This window comes from Rattus norvegicus, chromosome 4 (genome assembly GCF_036323735.1).
Source record: "Rattus norvegicus strain BN/NHsdMcwi chromosome 4, GRCr8, whole genome shotgun sequence".
NCBI classification, from domain to species: Eukaryota; Metazoa; Chordata; class Mammalia; order Rodentia; family Muridae; genus Rattus; species Rattus norvegicus.
This window is the reverse complement of record NC_086022.1, coordinates 40,982,109-41,002,822: the sequence shown is the minus strand read 5'-3', so window position 1 is coordinate 41,002,822 and position 20,714 is coordinate 40,982,109. Positions and strand designations below refer to the sequence as shown.

The 20,714-nt window shown below is 37.1% G+C and overlaps 1 protein-coding gene across 15 annotated transcripts in view; it reads right to left on the bottom strand.

Moving 5' to 3' along the window:
- Positions 1-20,714, bottom strand: part of Phf14 (PHD finger protein 14) — a 186,147-nt gene that overhangs the window by 159,221 nt on the left and 6,212 nt on the right. For 7 of the 15 annotated variants that reach the window (XR_010065688.1, XM_006236104.5, XM_063286468.1 and 4 more), the window contains exons 1-3: positions 12,526-19,893; positions 11,978-12,088; positions 4,107-4,870 (exon numbers count right to left, since the gene is read on the bottom strand). Coding sequence is in view for 13 of the 15 variants with exons in the window: in XM_006236104.5 (XP_006236166.1) it covers positions 4,107-4,870; positions 11,978-12,088; position 12,526 (876 nt within the window). In the remaining 2 variants the exon portion in view is untranslated. Of the gene's footprint in view, positions 1-4,106; positions 4,871-11,977; positions 12,089-12,525; positions 19,894-20,714 lie in introns of those variants that run through there. The other 8 variants (NR_174140.1, NM_001398908.1, NM_001398909.1 and 5 more) reach the window with 4 other exon arrangements.

Here is a 20,714-nt window from a genome sequence, read left to right as displayed (position 1 = left end):
TTAATCTTAAAAGAACTGGAGGGAGGTGAGAATACACAGGAAAATATATTTATATGTAAAAGTTAAGTGAAGGGGACTAAGTGGAGAAGAAAGGGGCACATGTAAAGGGAGGAGCGGAACCAGGCAGAGGAGAGAGGGAAGCAACTGAGAACTAAGTATAATGCATGAAGATGCTGGGTCAAATCCCAATGCTCTGTATGCCGACCTAAAAATAAATAAATATACAGTTGCCCAAAAATGAAACATTGCCTAGAGTTCTCCCTGCATTATAAAACATATTTAGTGTTCATCTGACATGTATTCTATAAGATGTTTATAAAATATATACAAAAGAACTAAATTGAACCTGTTGTATTCAAATTTAATAGAGAAAACTCCACTCACTATACTTTACAGAGAACTAGTTTTAAAAGATAAGAAAAAATAGTATGTCAAAAGTGTGATCAATAATTATTCATAAATGTTTTATTTAAAAGTTTAGTTAAGGGGTTGGGGATTTAGCTCAGTGGTAGAGCGCTTGCCTAGCAAGCACAAGGCCCTGGGTTCGGTCCCCAGCTCCGAAAAAAAGAACCAAAAAAAAAAAAAAAAGTTTAGTTAAGACTCTCAAAAAATATTTGTATAATACTCCAAAACTGTTTTGAATAGGACTTACAGCCATTTTTTCTACAAAATGTATAAAGACATAACTAACTAGCAAGACAGACATCCCCAACACAGACGTATCTTCAGCAGTTCAGCAGTGTGCTAACAAGAACTGTGAATGTGTCTTGTAATTATTTGATCCTCTGCTTGAATTACTTGAACACACTTGCCCTATAGAAACACAGATGGTTTTTCAAGAGAAAGGGTTAATATTTTCCTACTTAAAATATTGATGAATTTTGCCAAAATCTTTATTTATTAATTGCAAACATCAGGTGACATTTATCATTAAGCATAAAAGAACCTTATATGACAGATTCTTATACTAAGGCAAATATATAAGGTTGTACTTATCAAAACAGTAATCCAAGATCCAAACTGTTCTACAGAACCTCAATGAGAAAGAAACATTTCCTCCTTAACAAAGCAAGACTGTCAATTCTACTGACAGAATTTCTTCCATTCATAAAATTTCAACTACAGCTCTAGGTTCCATGTCTTGAAAAAGAAAACCATTTTCTGAAAATGTTATACTACCCATCTTTGAAAAACTTAAGTCAGAGATAAATGGGTAGACAAAATGGTATTAGTGACACTCAGAAGTTGCAAAATTAAGGACCGAAAAGAATACAGCCATACTTCAGGGCTGTTATCTAGACTATACTAATTTAAAAACTACCAAGGCAAAAGCCAACAGTCACCAATTTGCAGAAAATGTAACTCATCAAGTGCTTATCCACTCTGAAGCAGTGAAGGCGTGCTCCAGGAAGCTCTTTTGCAGAAAGTGTACAGTAAGGACTATGCTCATGGTGCTACTGTTGTGCTATCTACTTCTGCTCTTCTTCTGTGAATGGGTGAAGTGTTCAAGAAGCTACATAAAAAAGCCAGTGTTACCAACCTGACAACTTGCCTGTGTCTGTGGTTTTGTCTTTCAAAACCTTTTAAGTGGTTTTGGTTTGGGGTTTTTTTGTTTTGTTTTGTTTTTAGAATTTCTAAGGTTAACTTGAAATTGTAAATGTCAATAGACGTATCAATCTAAATGATAATACATGTCTTCAATAACTTCTTAATAAAGGGATCCTCATGACAAAGTGTTTTAGAAGCACCCTCTATGTGCCTAGGTATGTTGAAGCCAAATGAGTGTGAGTTATAAGATAGCCCTGATCAAAAATTCCCTAAGAAATTCAAAATTGTTGAAGTTTAAGAGCATCATTTACCTATAGACAATCCACATTATTTCTCTGCCAACAGACTTGGCATTGCAACTAAGAAAAGGTTTCCAGGTAGTAACTAAGTATGATATTCTTGTGTATATTTTTAAAGCCACACTTTCAGCTATCTCTACTATGAAGTTTCCACTTATAGACAAAAAGGAGAAATATAAAATTTCAGAAACAAAGTTGTTAACTATAATGAATATTTACTTATCATTATTATTACCCAAAGTAGGTAGCTAGAAAGACTGACAAAACCATTGGCCATAAGGCAACAAAAATAAACTTTAAACATCTCTCTTAAAAAACAAGAGCAAAAAAACAAACAAACAAAAAAAAAAAACCAAGAGCATATAAATAGAAAACCTAAACTCATAGTAATCTAAACTGATTAATTACTTAAGTAAAATTTGATACCTTAGTTTATCATAATTTAAATCTAATTAAAATCATGAAAATTATTGAGGAGTTAAAATAGATGTGAATACAAAACTGTAACCAAGCTTTAAGCAGGTTGTTCTAGAGAAACTAGCTTTCTACAAGTTATTCTGTGTGGGTACTTTTCTAAGAAACACTTTGGGATCTCATGCCAGAAATATTTCCAGGACACTTAAATATAGGTCCCATTATTTACCAGAATATTTCAGTTTTTTACACTAGTACAAGAAAAAACAAAAAAACAAAAAAACTAACCCATATGTGGTCCTGAAATGCATTATAAAACTTCGTCTATTAACCAATGTTATCAAGTAGAGGTTATTAAAAAACAACTATATTTCTACACATATACAAGTGTCCCTACATATTAACATGATCTTCACCAGAGGTCCTCTCTTATTAAATTACTTCTGTGAATAGTAACCTAAACATGAAAAGTTTGATATGCTGTCAAAAGTAAGCTCAGTCAATAGATATAGAATAAGTGTTAAATGTAAAAAACAAACTGAACAAATGCCAAATCTAAATGCTAACCAATACCCATAAATATGCCAAAACAGCACTAGTAATATAGACAGCTCAAGTATAACCTGAAATAGCACCCTACTAGGTCCTTACATGAGTTTTCCATTACCTAAAGAATTAGAATAGCGTTGAAAACAGGCAACATTATTCATAGAAATAAGAGCAACCTAGAAATTAATCAGTGTATACAATGAAAATATAAGCTTTTATTTCATCTCTGCTGACATGAAACCCCTAAGAGTTTGCTATATATTATTCAAGAAAAACAAACCCACAAAATTTATAATAAGCCTAACCAAAATAGTTACTACTCTGAAAATCTGTAAGCAGAAAAAATATGAAAAAATAAAGCATAAAGAAAATCTACCAGTCTAAGCTACTTCAATGATATGAAAAACAAAAAAAAGGTGAAGAAGTAAATTTTGTTGACATAAACACATTAACAGAAATGACATAATTAATACAGTTCTACATGTGATGTTCCATACATCTACATGTAAGACATCGACTCAATCTTTCTTTTGGAAGGAAAACACATAGGCACACAGACAGAGACACAGATATGTTTAACTGAAGTCTTGAACGTTGCACTCTGGACCAATGGGCAAACCTAACTTGCAGGAGAACTTCAATGGCAGGACTGAGTCATACTGTTGCTTCAGGATAGAAATGTTTGTTCTATGGGGTAAACGTTTGCTTTTATTTTTACTTCTTTGCAGAGAATTTGTTCATTAAGGATGTGTTAGGGGGAAAAAAGGACATTTTACTGTCACACACATAAACCAAAGATTGGTGACTATACTAAAGACTGCTACAGCTGATAACTAACTTAAACTTTAAGAAAAATCTAAGAGAGAAAAAAAAAGAGTTATATGTTAACTTCTTCTAATGTATGCAAAAGCCTTATTTTTTATGTAGCTATAGACAAAAAGCTATGTTTGAAGAAAGACCCTCTACTTTCCTAATGCACTCATTGCCAGTTAGCATCTATGAACAGAGACAAAATAGAAATGGGAATAGAAAACTACCATTTCCCAAGTCTGTAGATATAAAAATGTCTCTCTACATACTTTCCTTGGGAATGGAGAGTACAGATCCTGGAGAATGCTGACAAACAGTGGATAATTAAAAGTTTGTTGACCAAATGAATAAATGTTAAATTTAGGGTGTTCATTCACTCCTACAACTAAATAAAATTTCAAGGAAGCCACTTAATAAAATAAGCACTGATTTAGAAAATTCCCTTTCCCCAGACAGACAGATATCATAAAAATTGGGTTGCTCTACCTCATTACTCTTGCTTTGAGATAGGGTCAGGCTATCATTGGTCAGTTCCTCATCATCAGCACTGTTTCTGCTAAGAACTTTACTCTTCTTCTTCTTGCCACCTGCTTCACTAGCAGGGCTGCTATGGTCTTCATCATTGCCCTCATCATTCTCATCTTCCTCACTCCCACTTCCCTCATCGTCATCATCCTCATTGTCTCCATCACTGCCCTCCTTCTGAGATGCCGATCTCCCCTTTCTCTTTACTACAGTAGGTCTCCAGTCATTGTCATCCTCACTGTCATAATCATCCATATCATTCAGCTCTTCCATGGATACAAAGTCCAAGAGGGGCCGGTTTCGACGAAGATTCCATTTCTTGGGCTCACTGACTTGTTCCTCCGATGAAGTGGTGGTGGTGGGGACAGCAGGGGAGGTAACAGCAGGAGGGCTTGTGGCTGGTGTGGTGCCAGCAGCAGAAGCAGCAGCACTATCAGATACTGTTGCTTTTTCTTTGTCCTTCTCTCTTTCCTTTTCTTTCTCCTTCTCTTTCTCCTTTCTCTTTCTAGGTCTTTCTCCGTTTTCTTCTTCTTCCTTCTTTTCCATTTTAATTAACTGTTTGTCTGATGACATTATTTCCTCTGTAGAATTTCTAAGCTGTTCTTCTTTTACTTTAATATCTTCATTCAGTTCTTCTTCTAAAATGTTTTCCTCAGAATCACTACAGGAACCTTCTCCACTGTCCTTTGAAGGGTCTTCACTTCCATTACCACTCCCTTCAGAATCTGTTAAAAATATGAGAAAAAAAAAACCACACATATGTATATACATACACACACACACACAACACTGACACAAATGAAACCACCAAAACTTGTGGATAACTCGCAAAACAATATAAACGAACCTAAGGCAAAGGATGGTAGACACTCCCAACCTCGTTAAATAATAAGCCAACAGAGTTGGTATATGATTTAAGCCAGTATGAACTAATGACGATGAGAAATGAAATGTTAGAAGACCTTAAACATAGCACCACTGATTTATATCAAATAGCTTATAGTAGTATAATGACATAGAGATAACTATTTTCAATAGTATGTGTTTAAGAAGCACTTGACTGTAACTTAGTCATAATATAATTTGCTTAGTCTTCCCTTTACATCCTCCTTTCATATAATCTGCATACTTATACTAATGCATCACATCTCAAACAAGAAAATGTTAGCCCTGTAAAGTGTCTATTAAATTTTCTATCTATCAAAACAAGCATAGAAATATTCTATATCATATTTCTATGATAGTCAACTTGTAGCAGATGTTAGATCAGTACAAAGGCAAAATGGACAATATCAATGGCACATAAAAAATGGAAGATGAAAGAAAATTTCAGTCTTGCTGATGAATAGGATACTGCTTATATCATGTGTCATGTAAACTTTCATAAGTTCTAGCTACTAGATGCCCTTGAATGCTGACAAGGAAATCAATCTGTCCTAAAATGATTAGCTACCTGCTACTGAATAAATAGGCTATGATTATTGAGTAGCTCACGCAAGCCTTTAATTAGTAAGCTGCTTCTATTCCCACCTAGGGCAGCAGAGTCCACATCAACCCAGCACTATTCTCTATCCTAATCTTGTCTGCACATAAGCCAACAAATAAAAGTTTGAAATATTTGGACAGGAGGATAAATGGAAGTGGAAAGGGAAGATAAGGATTTATATATTCCAACTGTAAAATCTACAGAAAAACAAATCGTCTGCATCAAACTGTCTAGAATCGAAAAAACAGAAATACTAAAATAGCATAAGGTATTACTGATTCCATACAATTTTAATTTCTATGAATTTAACTTTCTTCGACTTCTAAAATTAAGTAGGAATTGAAGATTCAAAAGTTAATTAGTATAGCTAAATCCCCTCAGAAGCCCCATATGCATGCCTAATAATCACACAGCTGTTAGTCAGCTCACGTAAGAAATGGAAACAACAGAATAACTCAGTGAAATTACTATCAGTCTCAAGACTATCCGCTTATTCAACAGTGTTATGAATAAAAACAAAACCACCCTTATTCTAACAATCTTACACAGGGCACAACCACCCAAGCCAATCAATTCCTTAGATCAGACCTCTGGAGCCAGGTATGTGTGCTTCAATTTGGAAATGTTCACATTTTATGAAAATAATTTGGAATATGTGTAATATACTATATTAATAATACATTAGTGCCTAAGGTTCTATTCTACTACCAAATACAATAGTTCAACAGTATAAAGTATAAGTATTTACAGAATATGAGAAATGACACAAAATAACTGTTGGTTTTAAACAGGTTTTGCTATAAAACAAGTCTCCGTCAAAGTTGAGAAATTCTTGTAAATCTCTGAGCTTTTTGGATTTAAAGAGTACGGACTCAATATCATGTCAAAGCAACTGACCTGTTTTCAGCTCAAGAGTTCCATAAATCATTAAGAAAATTTGGATTTTGAAACCACTCATAATAATTAAGCCTAACCTACAAAGAAAAATCAGTCCTAGAAAAATCAGCAATAATTCCTACAAATTTTTAAACAATAGTCTTCTGAGAAAAAAGTGATTCCACTAAATACTTCAAAGGCAAGAAGAGACCCCTTGTGCACAGAAACTAAAGAACACTAAAACACAAGCAACACTGAAATCAACAAAGCTAAAAAGCAGACATGAAGGACAGGTCCTCTTCTTTAGATCAGTCATCTAGAGGATATTTTAACACAATAAATTACTAGTCACTACATGACTAAAGCTCAGTACTAGAGAGTATGGGTTCCTGATGAGAATCCAACTTCTTATTACCTGGGAAACTTTACTTTTGTGATTTCATTTTCAGTGTCAATACTAATGCAGTAATTTTCAAATGTGGAGGTAAACTAATATTCTTTGGTTTGTTTTTGTTTTACTGTCATGTCTCAGCACACTGCAATGTTACGATTCAACTGTTTTTAACTTTCTATTTGTCAATGTATTATTACAAGAACATGACATTCTTCTCCAAATTCAAATACTAATGGGTTGCCCAACCTTTTAGTCACAGAATGTAACATCTTAGTCATAATCTAATCTAACAATAGGACCAGGGTCTCAGAAATATAACTTTTTCATAATTAGTCATCTATTTTGGTTAATATTCTCCATACTCATTTGAAGAGCAGAGATACTTATTCATAATCACAAACAGATAATAACCACAATGAAAAAACAAGGTCCACAGCTGGCTATATTTTTAAAGGCTGCAAAAGAAAAGCATTTCTATTTGCACAATGTCAAAAAATACCCCATGCTCCTTTCCAAACTTATTCCATGTGGAAGAAAGAAGGAAGGAAAGCAAAGAAGAAAGGAAAATGAAGTGTCAATCTATCTTATACATAAGGACAGAGTTAATCTCACATCTACAATGAACTTTTTTTACATTTAAAAATAACGTTAAAATTCAACTCCTATTCCTAATTTAGTTACAGATTTAAAAAAAAAACTTCAGAGCACATAGTATGTCAGAATCTCTCAAAGCAACAATCATTTCAACTGTTAAGAAAACTTTTCTTAGTTACAGAATTAACAATATACTTTCAAGGTCCCTTGACAATATTCAGATAATATAAATGTAATAATCAGCAGTCATCAGTGTCATAACAACAATGCTCATTTTTTCTTCATATAAAACAAATACAATAAGTACAATTTAGAGATTTGCAACCATGAAATATAATCTCAATCCAACAATTCCATAAACCTTAGTTATTCTTTTCATAGGTACAGAGCAGCAAGAATTAGCACTATAAATAAGCATAGTAAGCAACATACCACTAGTCTTCTGGTTAATCCTGAGTTATCCTGGAGTCACCTTTAACTAATTCTGAAGCCCATCAGTCAACCCAACTCATTCTCTACTGACTCTAGTTACAGATGTGCCACACTGCATTTCCTGGGTAAATTTAAATTAGAGCTTCTCTAATTTGGACAACTCTTTCCCCAAAAGATATGCATGCACTAGTTCCTAAAAACACTGGCAGTCACACAGCAGGTACAACAGGTAGGAAAGACACTACAACACTACAGGAATCAAGTATAAGACAGGGATGCTCTAAACACCATACTATACATTACAGGACAAACCTCCACAACAGAATTAGCCAGCACAAAATGCCAATAGCACCAAGGCATTCTGAGAAAACCACATCTAGAATAAGATCTCCATCTCCTCACTCTTTTCTTTTACTATTTCTTTTACTCTGTCCTATCCCAAATAGAAATAACATTTCCATGTCACCATACCTTTAACATTTAATATTTCCCTCACAAAATTGTTTTCCTCTAAATATTCTTAGTTCACGCTCCTCCCCTCATCCATCAATGGAATTGATAACATCAATCTGGTCTAAACTAATCCTTTCTCTTCCCTGGAACTATACACAGAATCAACCACCGCTGTATTACTCATTATTTAGTAATTGCAATCTAATGACTTCTTTGTGATTTCACCATAATGTTTGGAAAAGTATTGAGTGAAATGCTAATGAATATAATATGAACAGTTTAAGCAAAAAGCACCACCGAAAGGAACTACAAACACCTCAACCTGATTCTTCTAGGCAAAATGGTTTCACTACCTATACAATCCATAAAGACCTAGTTAATCCACTTTGCTTTATGTAGCAAAGAAAGGGAGAAAGGTCAGGACACCACCAATATATATTGTTAATAACATTACTAACTGCTCGCATCTTCAAAAGCATTTAATTTAGGTAAAAAATAATTATTCCTAACCATAGGCACAAATCAAATAAAATATTTTATTTAAGCTAAACCATGTACTTTCCAATATTCGGCTGGTTTAGACCTACAAAAATTAGTCATTGGTACATGGTTCCACCAAACATTTCCACAGATGATTCTTCTGGAGATCACTAATGTAATTGTAACCGTGCCCTAACTTAGGGCACATTTATTTTTTGTCCTCAACCAACTCTGAGAGGAAATAGTGCTGATCTAGCATACGTCAGTATCTGAGCTATGAGCACCGACACACCTGAGTCAAGGTAAAAAAGAAGACTCACCTGCCATTGACTATTATTTTAAATAAAACTATTTTCCAATGGCTCTTTTTCCCAGTAACATGCAAAAACTACAAAAACAAACTTGTGACCTGAAGGCTTAGATCACGTACACTTGCCAGGAAGCAGGATAGTAAACAACTGGGGACTATATGATAGAAGAGGTGACAAATAGTATGGATTTTTGAGTGCTTTTAGGGGTCATCATTAGCCAAATATAACATCAATAATTAGTATATATCAAGATCTGGAATCTTGATTTGGCTTAATACCATACATTCTTTTTAAGGTAGCTTATAAACTTATCTCTGGACTATTTCATCTCTCATAAATAGAAATGTCTATGAATGACTCCACCTCAATAAACAAAATAAATAAATAAATAAATAAATAAATAAATAAATAAATAAATAATAAATCTATCAAACCAGGACTTACTGAAACAAAACCATTTTTGAACATTTAAAGAAAGTAAATGGTGCAGTTTGTTTCATTAATTCCTATCTTCTAAATGGTAACAATTTTTTTGTCAGTTTAAAAGCTCACTGATAGGCCAGTACTACATTTTAGCAAAGAACACTCCTGGTAGTCATCCCTAAGAAGACATTTACCTCATTTCCCTTTCCTTTCTTTTCCTTTTTTGAAAGTATCAAATACTAGTGAATCAACTACATAGGAGATAAAGAGCTGCAAAGTAAAGGTTAGAAAACAGTTAATCCAGGTAATTTTATCAAGTGTTGACTGCTGGAATGAACTCATCAGGCCCCACAATTGCCAGGCCATTTTGATTTGAGACGTTATCAATCCCTTCTTAGTATCTAAACAATGGAAAGATTTTTGCAGTTAGACCCACTGGATATCAGTCTCTGAAGAGCCTCATGAACAGTCCTTTAAACTCAGTACCTCTATGACTGTAAAGGAGTAGCTCCTTAATGAGCTATCAGAAAACCTAAATGAGATTCCGTAGCAAATCATTATGCAAATTCTGTTTGCTGACACTGTTAATAGTAACACAATACCAAGTGATTATTATTATTATTATTATTATTATTATTATTATTATTATACAGTAAAACAAAAGCATTGCTTTGGGTTGCCTCTCTCTCTCTCTCTCTCTCTCTCTCTCTCTCTCTCTCTCTCTTCTTTTTTTAATGAACTCACCCTCTGAAACTGTGAGCCCTGATCAACTCTTTTCTCCTGAGAGTTGCCATGGCCACGATGCTTTGTAATGGCCATAGACAAATGACTAAGACAGAGGCTCTGGCTTCTTTGCTTTGGTTACATTTCTGAATGCATCATTTTTCCTTACTCCAACAACATATCATTAAATCATTGGGTTTTTTTCTTTCATCTTTATTAACTTGGGTATTTCTTATTTACATTTCGATTGTTATTCCCTTTCCTGGTTTCCAGGCCAACATCCCCCTAATCCCTCCCTCTCCCCTTTTCTACGGGTGTTCACGTCCCCATCCTTCCCCCATTACCAACCTCCCCCCAACAATCCCGTTCACTGGGGGTTCAGTCTTGGCAGGACCAAGGGCTTCCCCTTCCACTGGTGCTCTTACTAGGCTATTCATTGCTACCTATGAGGTTGGACCCCAGGGTCAGTCCATGTAGTCTTTGGGCAGTGGTTTAGTCCTTGGAAGCTCTGGTTGGTTGGCATTGTTGTTCATGCCAACCAAGTGATTTTTTTGTTTGTTTTTTATCTGTGTAGCCCTGGCTGGCTTTGAACTCAGAGTTCCTCTCAGGTGCCAGGATTAAAGCCATGTGCCACCACTGCCTGGCTGATACAAACTAATTTCATCTCTTCTCACCACCTTTAGAGACAGAGAGAGGAGAGAGTTGGAGAAAGGGAGCAAGATTTCAAATTCTCAAACTACATGATGGGGTTTTAAAACATGTCAGAGGGGTTGGTGCATGATGGGATATTAAAACATGTCAGAGGGGCTGGAAGTATAGTCTAGCAGCAGAGCGTATAAAAGGCCCTGAGTATGCTCCCAGTGCTTCAAGAGCCCATGGAAGGGATGAAATTAGAAAGGCTTTTATTTTACACACTATCTAAATGTTCATCAATGGGAGAGAAATACAAAACCTTCTCAATGTTCAGATGTTCACTGATGTTTTACAGCTATAACAGTCCATATGATTTTCTCAGACTGCTTTAACTGAAACTTAACATATTAAGTATACATTAAGTATACAGAAGAAATGCATAAAGAAAAATCATAATATTTTCTTTCTGCTTTTAAAGTATGTGAACCTACAAGTTCATCATCTCTTCACATCACCAACTACAATATAAGCAAGCACAAATAATTTACTCAAGGCACTGTACCTGCTGTGTTACAGAACAAAGTTTCCTTGGACTTTATTCTGTCAGAGCTGGTGCACAAAAAGAAATCCCCTAAGTATGCCAAGGGAGCCAATATGGGAATAACACTGTTCAAGGTTACTATGCTCTATATTATTCATATATACTCTTCTACATCTGGGGCACCTCGAGTCTTCATTCGGATATATAGGCATAAATATATTTTAGGGTATAGAAGGGGAAAATGTTTCTACATTTAGAATAGGGTCCCTCCCTATCAGCTAATCATCTGAGTAAATATGGACAGGAAGCAGAAGCTATAATGAAAGGATCTTAGGGAAATGTGAGAAATTAAATGATCAAAATAAATGGTTTGTGTGCTTTTACTGTAAATGAACATTTTAATTAAAACTGGTTCAAAAAATAAAAAGTTAAAAATGCAGTGAACGGCAGAAAGCTGCGAGAGGGATAGAGAAAGAAAACATTTACCTGAAGCATCTCCAACTTTAAAATCACTGTCATCTGAACTATCATAATCAAGAGCTTCCAGGAGAGAAGCGGCCAAAGGCTTCACCTGCCTCCTCTTGGAGCTGCGATCCACTGTTAAAGAGAAAATAGTACAATCATTTTACAATCTCACCAAACAGGAAGAACTGTGATGCTAAGGGAGATAGAAATGACTTCGTGCAGGGAATCACTAACTGACTTCTCCACAGTGTGATCGCGGGGGAAAGTTGGGTTTGGGGAACGCTGGTTGCAGAAGGCCTGGTTGCCCCTGAGGTAAGGCCAAGACCACTTCGAACAGCCCAAATCCTCGCCTAACTTCTAGGACTACTCGGCAATCCCTCATTCAGACACCACAACGTACAGAAACATTCGGCCACGACATCTCGGAAGCCAGGGCTCACTCCAGGGGACCACGGAGCAGCTTCTATCAAGGGTCTGTCTGTCCTGGAGAACCCATCCAACCCTCCCTGCTCCGCAAAGCGTGACTGGAAAGAAAAGTCGAGAGGGGCTGAGGCCTCGGATACACTTACTAAGGAATCCGTGAGGTGGTCGTTTGGAGACCTAGGGAAGGATGCGGGAGGCAAGGTACCAGGGACGCGCAGAGGGCCAAGGAGACAAATCGGAGAGCAGCTATTTAGGCAGGGCGGTGCGCCGACCGAGCTGGGGCGACCCCAGGGGCGGGCTACCGTCCCTCCCCCCGCCCCACGCCCGCCCGGCGCCACTTCCCCTGCGCTCCCTGGCCAGGGGCGCCAGGCCCGAACCGGCCGCCCTGCGAGAGGAAGTGCCCCGGTAAAAAGTGGAAATAAAAAGAAAACTTTTATTAGCCTGCACCAGAAGCAACAAAAAAGACCCAGAATTTCCAGTCGAGGGCCGACTGTCAGAGACAATAGGGAGAAGAACGACCCGGATACAGCTCTGCCAAGAAGGAAGTAAAAACTGTAGACGAAACCAGCCGCTAGCAGCAGAAGCTGAGTGCGCGTGCGCAGACTCGGTCCCTCGCCGGAGAAAGCCGAAACCAACCGAGTAAGGTTGACTGGAACTCAGTAACTTTAAGAAGGATCAGAGGGCTCTCTGGCAGCCTGGGAAGCTCTGCCCATAGCCTAGGGAAACATAGACCTCCCTGAAACCATTCCCCATCACCTTCCAGTTACGTAAGATCAATTATTGATTTTGGTTTATCTTTGGAATCTTAAAGAACTATTAAAAACCATAACTGGTATCTATACCCTCCCACCACCTACTGCTTCAGTGAATTGCTTTTCCTTAAGTAGAAATGTCCAAAAATGTGTTTACTGGCAAAGGTTTGTAAATGAGAATGTTATGTCACATACAAAAAGAAGTTATTATTATTATTATTATTATTATTATTATTATTATTATTAAGTTTTATGGTTAGGGTGTTTGATGTGCTTGTACGTCTGTGTGAGGATGTCAGAACTTCTGGAACTGGAGTTACAGACAGTTGTGAGCTACCATAAGGGTGCTGGATCCTCTGGAAGAGCAGCCAGTGCTATTAGCCACTGAGATATCTCTCCAGCCCGAGTTTTTATTAAGTAAGATTCTAATCATAATGACTAATTTCTTTTACATGACCTGGGAGTTTGTTTCTTGATGGACAAGCTATTCCTCTGTCCTGAAGACAAGTTGTTCTGACTAAAACTCTGCCTAATCTGTTAAATCCTATGCATAAGCCTCCTAAACTACAAGGACCATTATGATATGGAATAGATTAGATGTGCTCCCCTATGCGTGCTAAATGCTACCCTAAGCTCTGAATGCCAATTCCTAGAATGAAGCTGTGTGTGCTAAAGCTGATTGGTTAAAACTGCAGTGATGTGGAGAAGCTGGAATATTATCAATCTAGACCTTAATTGCAAATTATCCTGTCTATGTTTTGCCTACTAAATAGTTATTCTTTGGCCACCTCTGTGTCAGATCTAACATTGTGTGACTAGCAGTTGAAAATCTTTTGGAATGAGCTAACTTAACAAAACCCTCGTATTGCACCAGTCAAAGGGATAAGAGTGTTGTCAGTGAGAATCCGAGGCTTATAACAGAGTTCTGTCCATCTTGCCATAACCCACCTACCTGATACATCCACCAGAGTAGTTGAAAAGTGTTGATTGAAAAGTGACTTTCTTCTATTACAATAAAAAGTTGATGAGATTACTACCTCATTGAACATAGCATTTAGAAGGATCCAAATCTGTGTTCCCAGTATGGCCACTCACATTTAGTCCTCTCTCAAGAGAGAGCTATGTGTTAGCATGCTCATTATATGTAAAAGTTACATCAGAGTTGAATTAGTGTTTGAAGAATTCAATTTGCACAAGTTAATCCATTAATTGATGTATGGGGGAGACAATGCCTCAACTAGATATCTTATCTCACCAAGTAAAAACTGCAGTGCTGAGAATGGGTTACCTCCTGTTGAGTCACTGGCTGGCTTCCATACAACCTTTCAAACAGCACAAACGATCACTTGCTCTCTACAACCTGACAGTAAGTTCCTATTGCTGAAGACACATTTTACTGTTATTGAACATAGACACATTAAGCTAGTACTCAATTAGAAGCTGCACCCCTAATGGCTACTGTTAAGGTGCTCTGCACACTACCAGAGGAGGAGAAAGGTGATTATCAATAGCACCCAACCACAAACAAAAGCAACCTGCCTCCAAGATATGCTGGTGCAACAGTGGCACAAAGGATATAGGAGTAACCAACCACTTTCTGATTGGAAGACATCCATATAAATAAACAACTAAAAAAACATAACACAACTATGGCAAAATTCCTCTCACAAGCATATTGTAGTTTATTTCCTTTGTTTTTTGAAGGTCAGTCTTGCCCATTAGTAGTCCAGCCTAATCGTGAAGTCATATTATCCTGTTACAACCTCTTAAGTACTAGGATTACAGGAATATGCCACCATGTTCAGTTTGGTAAGTTTCTCAGACTGTGTATCTATACCGGCAGAAAACAGTACCCGGTATCAAGTTACAAAAATTGTTTAAGATTATTTTTAAGTGCATTAAAAATGAGGGAAATATGCACTCCATGGGGCAGTCATTCAGCAACTTCAGATGCCACATCCTATCCTAAAGAAGCTATTAAAATATCTGCAGCAGTCTTAACAGTTTTTGAGCTACTCTTATATTAGACAAGGGCTTGAATGAAATCGATTACATTCATTCATTTATTCCACAAATATATGTTGAATGTCAGCACGTTTAACATGGAAAATGAAATGTTTTGAAAAATTGTAAGTGAAATTTGTAGACATCAAATCACTAAATGCAATGAGGAGTTAACTCTTCAAAGATACTTCACTACAACATATTTAGTAAATACCATATACAGCAATTTAGGGAATGTACCTTATGAAAAATAATTATAGTCTTTTCCCAGCCACAGTTTAAGATACAGCTGAATATATAATCAAGTAAATTACTGTTACTCTGGACAACCAAAGAAAGAATACACACGCTAAGAGGGGAGGAAACACAAAGGAAAAGCATTCTAGAGGAATTGATATTTCTGTTCAAACGCAAAAATGTTAAGTATGTAGCTAAACTGTGGTGGGGGTCAAGAGTGAAGGGAGATATTTTTTTAAAAACCAGAAATTTCCAGGGCTAAGAGCATGTCGAAACTAAAAATCTGATTGGTACACTATATGTTTGAGTAATAAAAAGGAAATAAAATTGCATCCTTTGAAAGATTTATTTGATATGGTTTGGCTCAAAACACAGGGAGAATGTTATTGCCAATAAAATGAAGGCATTGTAGTAAGAAATAACTAGTTAAATTATTACATGTGATCATTTAAAATAAAATGCCTGTTGATCACAGTCAATGGGGAAACCTGCACTTCTTATAATAGACCATCAGGATGGAGCAAAAAATAAATGGCCTGGGATGAACTGGAAAGCAGCTCCAAGAACAGCCAATACATGTGGGATGATGTCACAGGTGAGGCAGGCACAAGACAGAAAGAGGCCTGTCACTGGACGAGAAGGAAGGATGGGTGGGAGAAAAGTTTGAAGGAAGAGGAAGAGACTGGAATGGAAAGGAAGAGGAGAGAGGAGGGAGAGGGAGAGAAGCTGTGGCAGGACAATATGGCAGGTGACGTTAAGATTCCACACTGTACCTTCACAGTTTATTACGGATGTTTTTAAGGGATGGATGTGTATTGGGTTTTGTATGTTTAGGTGGGCAATTATATCTTCTCAATTGGGTCAAAGGTTATTGTGTTGTGTGTTCTTTCATGTGTAGGTTTAAGTGTAATGGAGTGTGGGCGGCTGGTCTGGGCCACCACGGAGTTGGGATGTGTGTTTCTGGCATGGAAACCTGCCTTGGGAACTACATAGGTAGAGAGATTGCTCAGAGAGAGGCCTTCGACAGTGTGATATGGGATGGAGCAAAGCGGGTGAGAGGCTTTGCTGACTGAGAATTAAGATATCCAGCAGATATCTTGGGGCACTGCAGTGCCAGACCTAAGGGGAGTAAAAGACAACCTTACTTTTTTTTATTTTTTATATTTTTGCAACAACAAATATATATATTTAAATATAATAAATATTAAATGTGTATCTAAATATTATATATGTATGTATGTATGTATGTGTGTGTGTGTGTGTCTGTGTGTGTGTGTGTCTGTGTGATGAGCAAAAGTCCAGAGTTACAAATTCATGCCTCAAAACTTGTGTCAAGAAATACAGCTTCTTTGTTACTCAAAACTAGGATTTCTCAGTGTAGGCATTATGGATACTTTGGGCTAGATAATGTGGTGTAGAAGGTGGCCTGTGTCTGTAAGATGATCCAGCTTTTTCCTTCTCCCAACTACATGCCCAAGCAGCTGACCTTCCATTCAAGCTGTGATAACTAAAAATGTAGCCATGTTTTGCCAAATGTCCTTTGGAAATCAAACTCAACAGCTGTAACCTTATTCAAGCCTCTGAAAATCATTGCTCTAGTGAAATCACTGAGAAATGCCAACAGCCAGTGACCTTGAATCCACAGGTTGAAATTTTAGAGACATGTGTGAGCATTGAGAATATTGATTGGTAAGGAGGCTGTCTGAAGAATTGAGAATAGGCTGCAACATCAAAGACCTCTCTTTGTCAGTGTAATTAGACCTTTCCTTTTTGCTGAAATTAGACTCATCTCCATCCTGTTCATCTGTATGACGGGTCTCAGAGTCTTCTAGAAATGGGACTGCAGATGTGATTTGTGTTTGGCGCTAAGAAGAGATTTGGAAACAGAAGCTGATAGTAGCTAATTACCTGTAGTGTAGCAGCAAGCTGTATGTAATATAGGGATGCCTGTCTTATTGAAAACATTCTAATTCAGGGACTTTTCTAAGTTATAAGACTTATCAAAGGTTGTTATGCTGGTTGTGTCACTTTGGCACAAGCTAGAGTCATCAGGGAGAAGGAAGTCTCAATTGAGAAAATGCCTCCATATGATTGGGCCAACTGAGCTGGTAGTCCTGGATTCTATAAGAAAGTAGGCTAAGCAAGTTATATGCAGCAAGTCAGTATAGCATTCCTTCATGGCTTTGCATCAGCTCTTGCTTCCTGTTTCCTGCCCTGTTTGATTTCCTCTCTTCTTGCATTGATATACTATGGTCTGGAAGCATAAGCCAAATGAACCCTTTAATCGATCACTTGCTTTGATCATGGTTTTCATCATACCCAGAAGCAGAAACTTCTTGGTTCTCTGGCTTTGTCTCTGGCTTGTACTTGTGGTCAGGCTTAAGTATCTAGGAAGCTGTTTGAAGGTACAGAGACTTGGTGAACAATTCCAGAAGCACTCTCAGATGCTGATAGATTTTGCATCTTCATTGTTCCAAAAAAAAAAAAAATCCCAGCTTAGTATTTAACCTTTATAAAGCTTTCTTCTTTATGGCCAATAGAAAAAAATTGTACCACATTTTCTACCATTTGTAAGGAGGATGACCCTTCCTTCAGGGTCCATCCAAATGGGTTTCATTTCTTCATGAATCGTTATAAAAGGTAAATATTTAAATATTTACCTAACTGTGTCTATGATTACCTGTATATGTATGGTATATTAATAGGATTGACTTGGATGTCCCTATTGCCACACACTATTTCTTAAGGACATCTACGCTGTTTCTATTGTACTCTAAAAAGTATTTCATTCAGCTCCAATTCCAAAGCCACTTCACATTTTCAGGCATCTCTTGCAACAATGTCCAATATATGATACCAATATCTACACCAGCTTTCTAAGAATGCCATAAAATCACTTCAAAGTGGGTGTCTGAAGATAAGAAATTATTTTCCCATAGTTCTAGAGGTCACTGGTCTGAGATGAAGAAGTAAACAAACCCAATCTCCCTCTACAGCGTCTGCAGGATGATCTATTTTTTGTCTCTTCTAGATCCTAGTGGCTCTTGGTGTTTCTGGGCTTCAAACAACAAGTGTAATCTCTTATTCTCTCATATATATATATCACCTTCTTGTAAGAATACTAAGCATTTGATGTAGAACTTACTCTACTACAATGTGATCTTATTAAATTAAGTACAACAGCAAGTACCCTGATTTCCCAAGGAAGTTCACATTAGGAGGTTCTGTGTCTTCGTGGATTTGAGGGATGAATAATCAACCCATATACTGTAAGTTTGTACAGATAAATACAATCTACATCATCTGACACCAACTAACTCTATTAGGTCTGGAAATGAAAACCTGAAAAACTTAAGTAAATTTATGCATATTTTACTAGGGTTTCATGGTTTGAGAAAGCTGATAGTCATTCTGGTTGAGATTACAGAAAGAATGAGCTCATTCTTTTCATGCTTTCCCTTTATTTATGTGTATTTTTATTTTATGTGTATATGTATGAATGCATGCCACATATGTGCAAGTACCGCTGGAAGGAAAAGAAGTCATTGGATCGTATAACTGGAGTACATGCAGCTGTGTTCTCCCAGAGTGGGTGCTGGATCCACTGCAAGAGCAGCAAGAGCTCTTAACTTCTGAGCTTTTATTTGCCTGATACAATTGTCGTCTCCCAGGCTAACAGTCTGCTAACCTAGGCCTAGTTCTGGAAGCTTCTAGTTGCCATAGAATCTTATTTGGGCCTAGAATGTTTTCAGCCTCTGAGACTTACTGCTAAATAAACTCACCCTTTCTTGTTCTTTCTGAACTCTGGCTGGCTAGTTAAACTTAAAATTCCTCTCCAAGACGATGGATGCAATCTGGCTGCTTGTCTCTTGGCTTCTGACTGAATTGTTCTGCTTGACCTCAAACAAACTCTAGCAGTCTGTTCTGATCTTCTGTTCCTCTCATTCTCTGGCTCAGTCTGTCTTCCTCTGTGTCCCTGTGTCTAGCTGTTCTCTCTTCAGCCGTCTCTGTAAAACTCTCCCAGTAAAACCGCCTCCTCTCTCACACTACACCTCTCCCCCACGTACCTTCCCTTTCTTCTCTCTTCTCCTGAGAGTTGGGCATATCCTATTCTGCCAAATATTTCTGTGATTTGTTATTTTGTCTGCCACTCAATTAGACATCACTTTCAAACATGGGTGCTTCCTCCTAGAGACTAACTTTACTTCCATTATTTAGGATTGAAGGTGAGTACTACAGGTCTGTTTGTATTCTAACCAGAGTAGCCATGTTGCTAGATTAAAATCCCTCTACATGGCCCCTTTTCTGCTAAAAAAAAAAAAAAAAAAAACACTGCCATCTCTTCAGTTCCAATGATTTAACCTCACTGTGTGCCAACTGTGTTATATGTATTATCACTTATTATGATTTGCTTCTTAGCTGTCCACCAAAAGCTCATGGATTGAGAGTCTGGCCCCTAAAGCAGCAGTGTTGACAGTCTTTAGGAGGCAATTGGATCATGAGTGAATTAATCCATTTATGATTCATAGCGCCCATGGGGGTGAGGCAGAGGCATGGAGGAACCGTGTTACAAAAATGAGAACTCTTTGCTTCCTGGCCACCATAAATTGAGCAGCTTTCTTCTATCACACAATTCTCCATGGTATACTGAGTTACGTGAGACCTGAGGGCAGCAGAATCAAGTGAAGGGAACTTAGATTGAGACCTCAGAATCATAAGAACATTTGCTCTTATTAACTGATTATTTTAGGTACTTTTCTCACAATGACAGGAAGCTCAGAAAATGTAATTAAACCCATAATAAAGACCTTAAAAATGAGGGGTTGGGGATTTAGCTCAGTGGTAGAGCGCTTGCCTAGGAAGCGCAAGGCCCTCGGTTCGGTCCCCAGCTCCGAAAAAAAGAACCAAAAAAAAAAAAAAAAAAAAAAAAAAAAAAAATGAACCTTTATTTTTACTGTATTTTGCCTACATATATGTCTATTTATTAGAATACTGAAATTAATAAAAATAAAGAGGAATACATGTAGTATGTGGTGCTAGATTGTTTAAGCAACTGTGGAAAGGCAAGATTTAGATTATCATGCAAGCCCCAGACAATCCCAATACACACAAAGTGGAGGAGCTCACATTGCTTGAGTTCTAAATGTACTCCAAAGGTACTCATTTGAGTTATGAAAAGAGTATGTGGCCTAACAACAGACACAGAAATCAGTGGAGTATTATAGAGAACCTACAAAGACTCTCTCAGGTCTGTCATCCAGTGGTTTTCTTTCACTTCTAAAAAGCAAAACAACAAAGTTTTAAAAACTACACTTGATAAGCATGGTGGCTTGTGCTTCTAA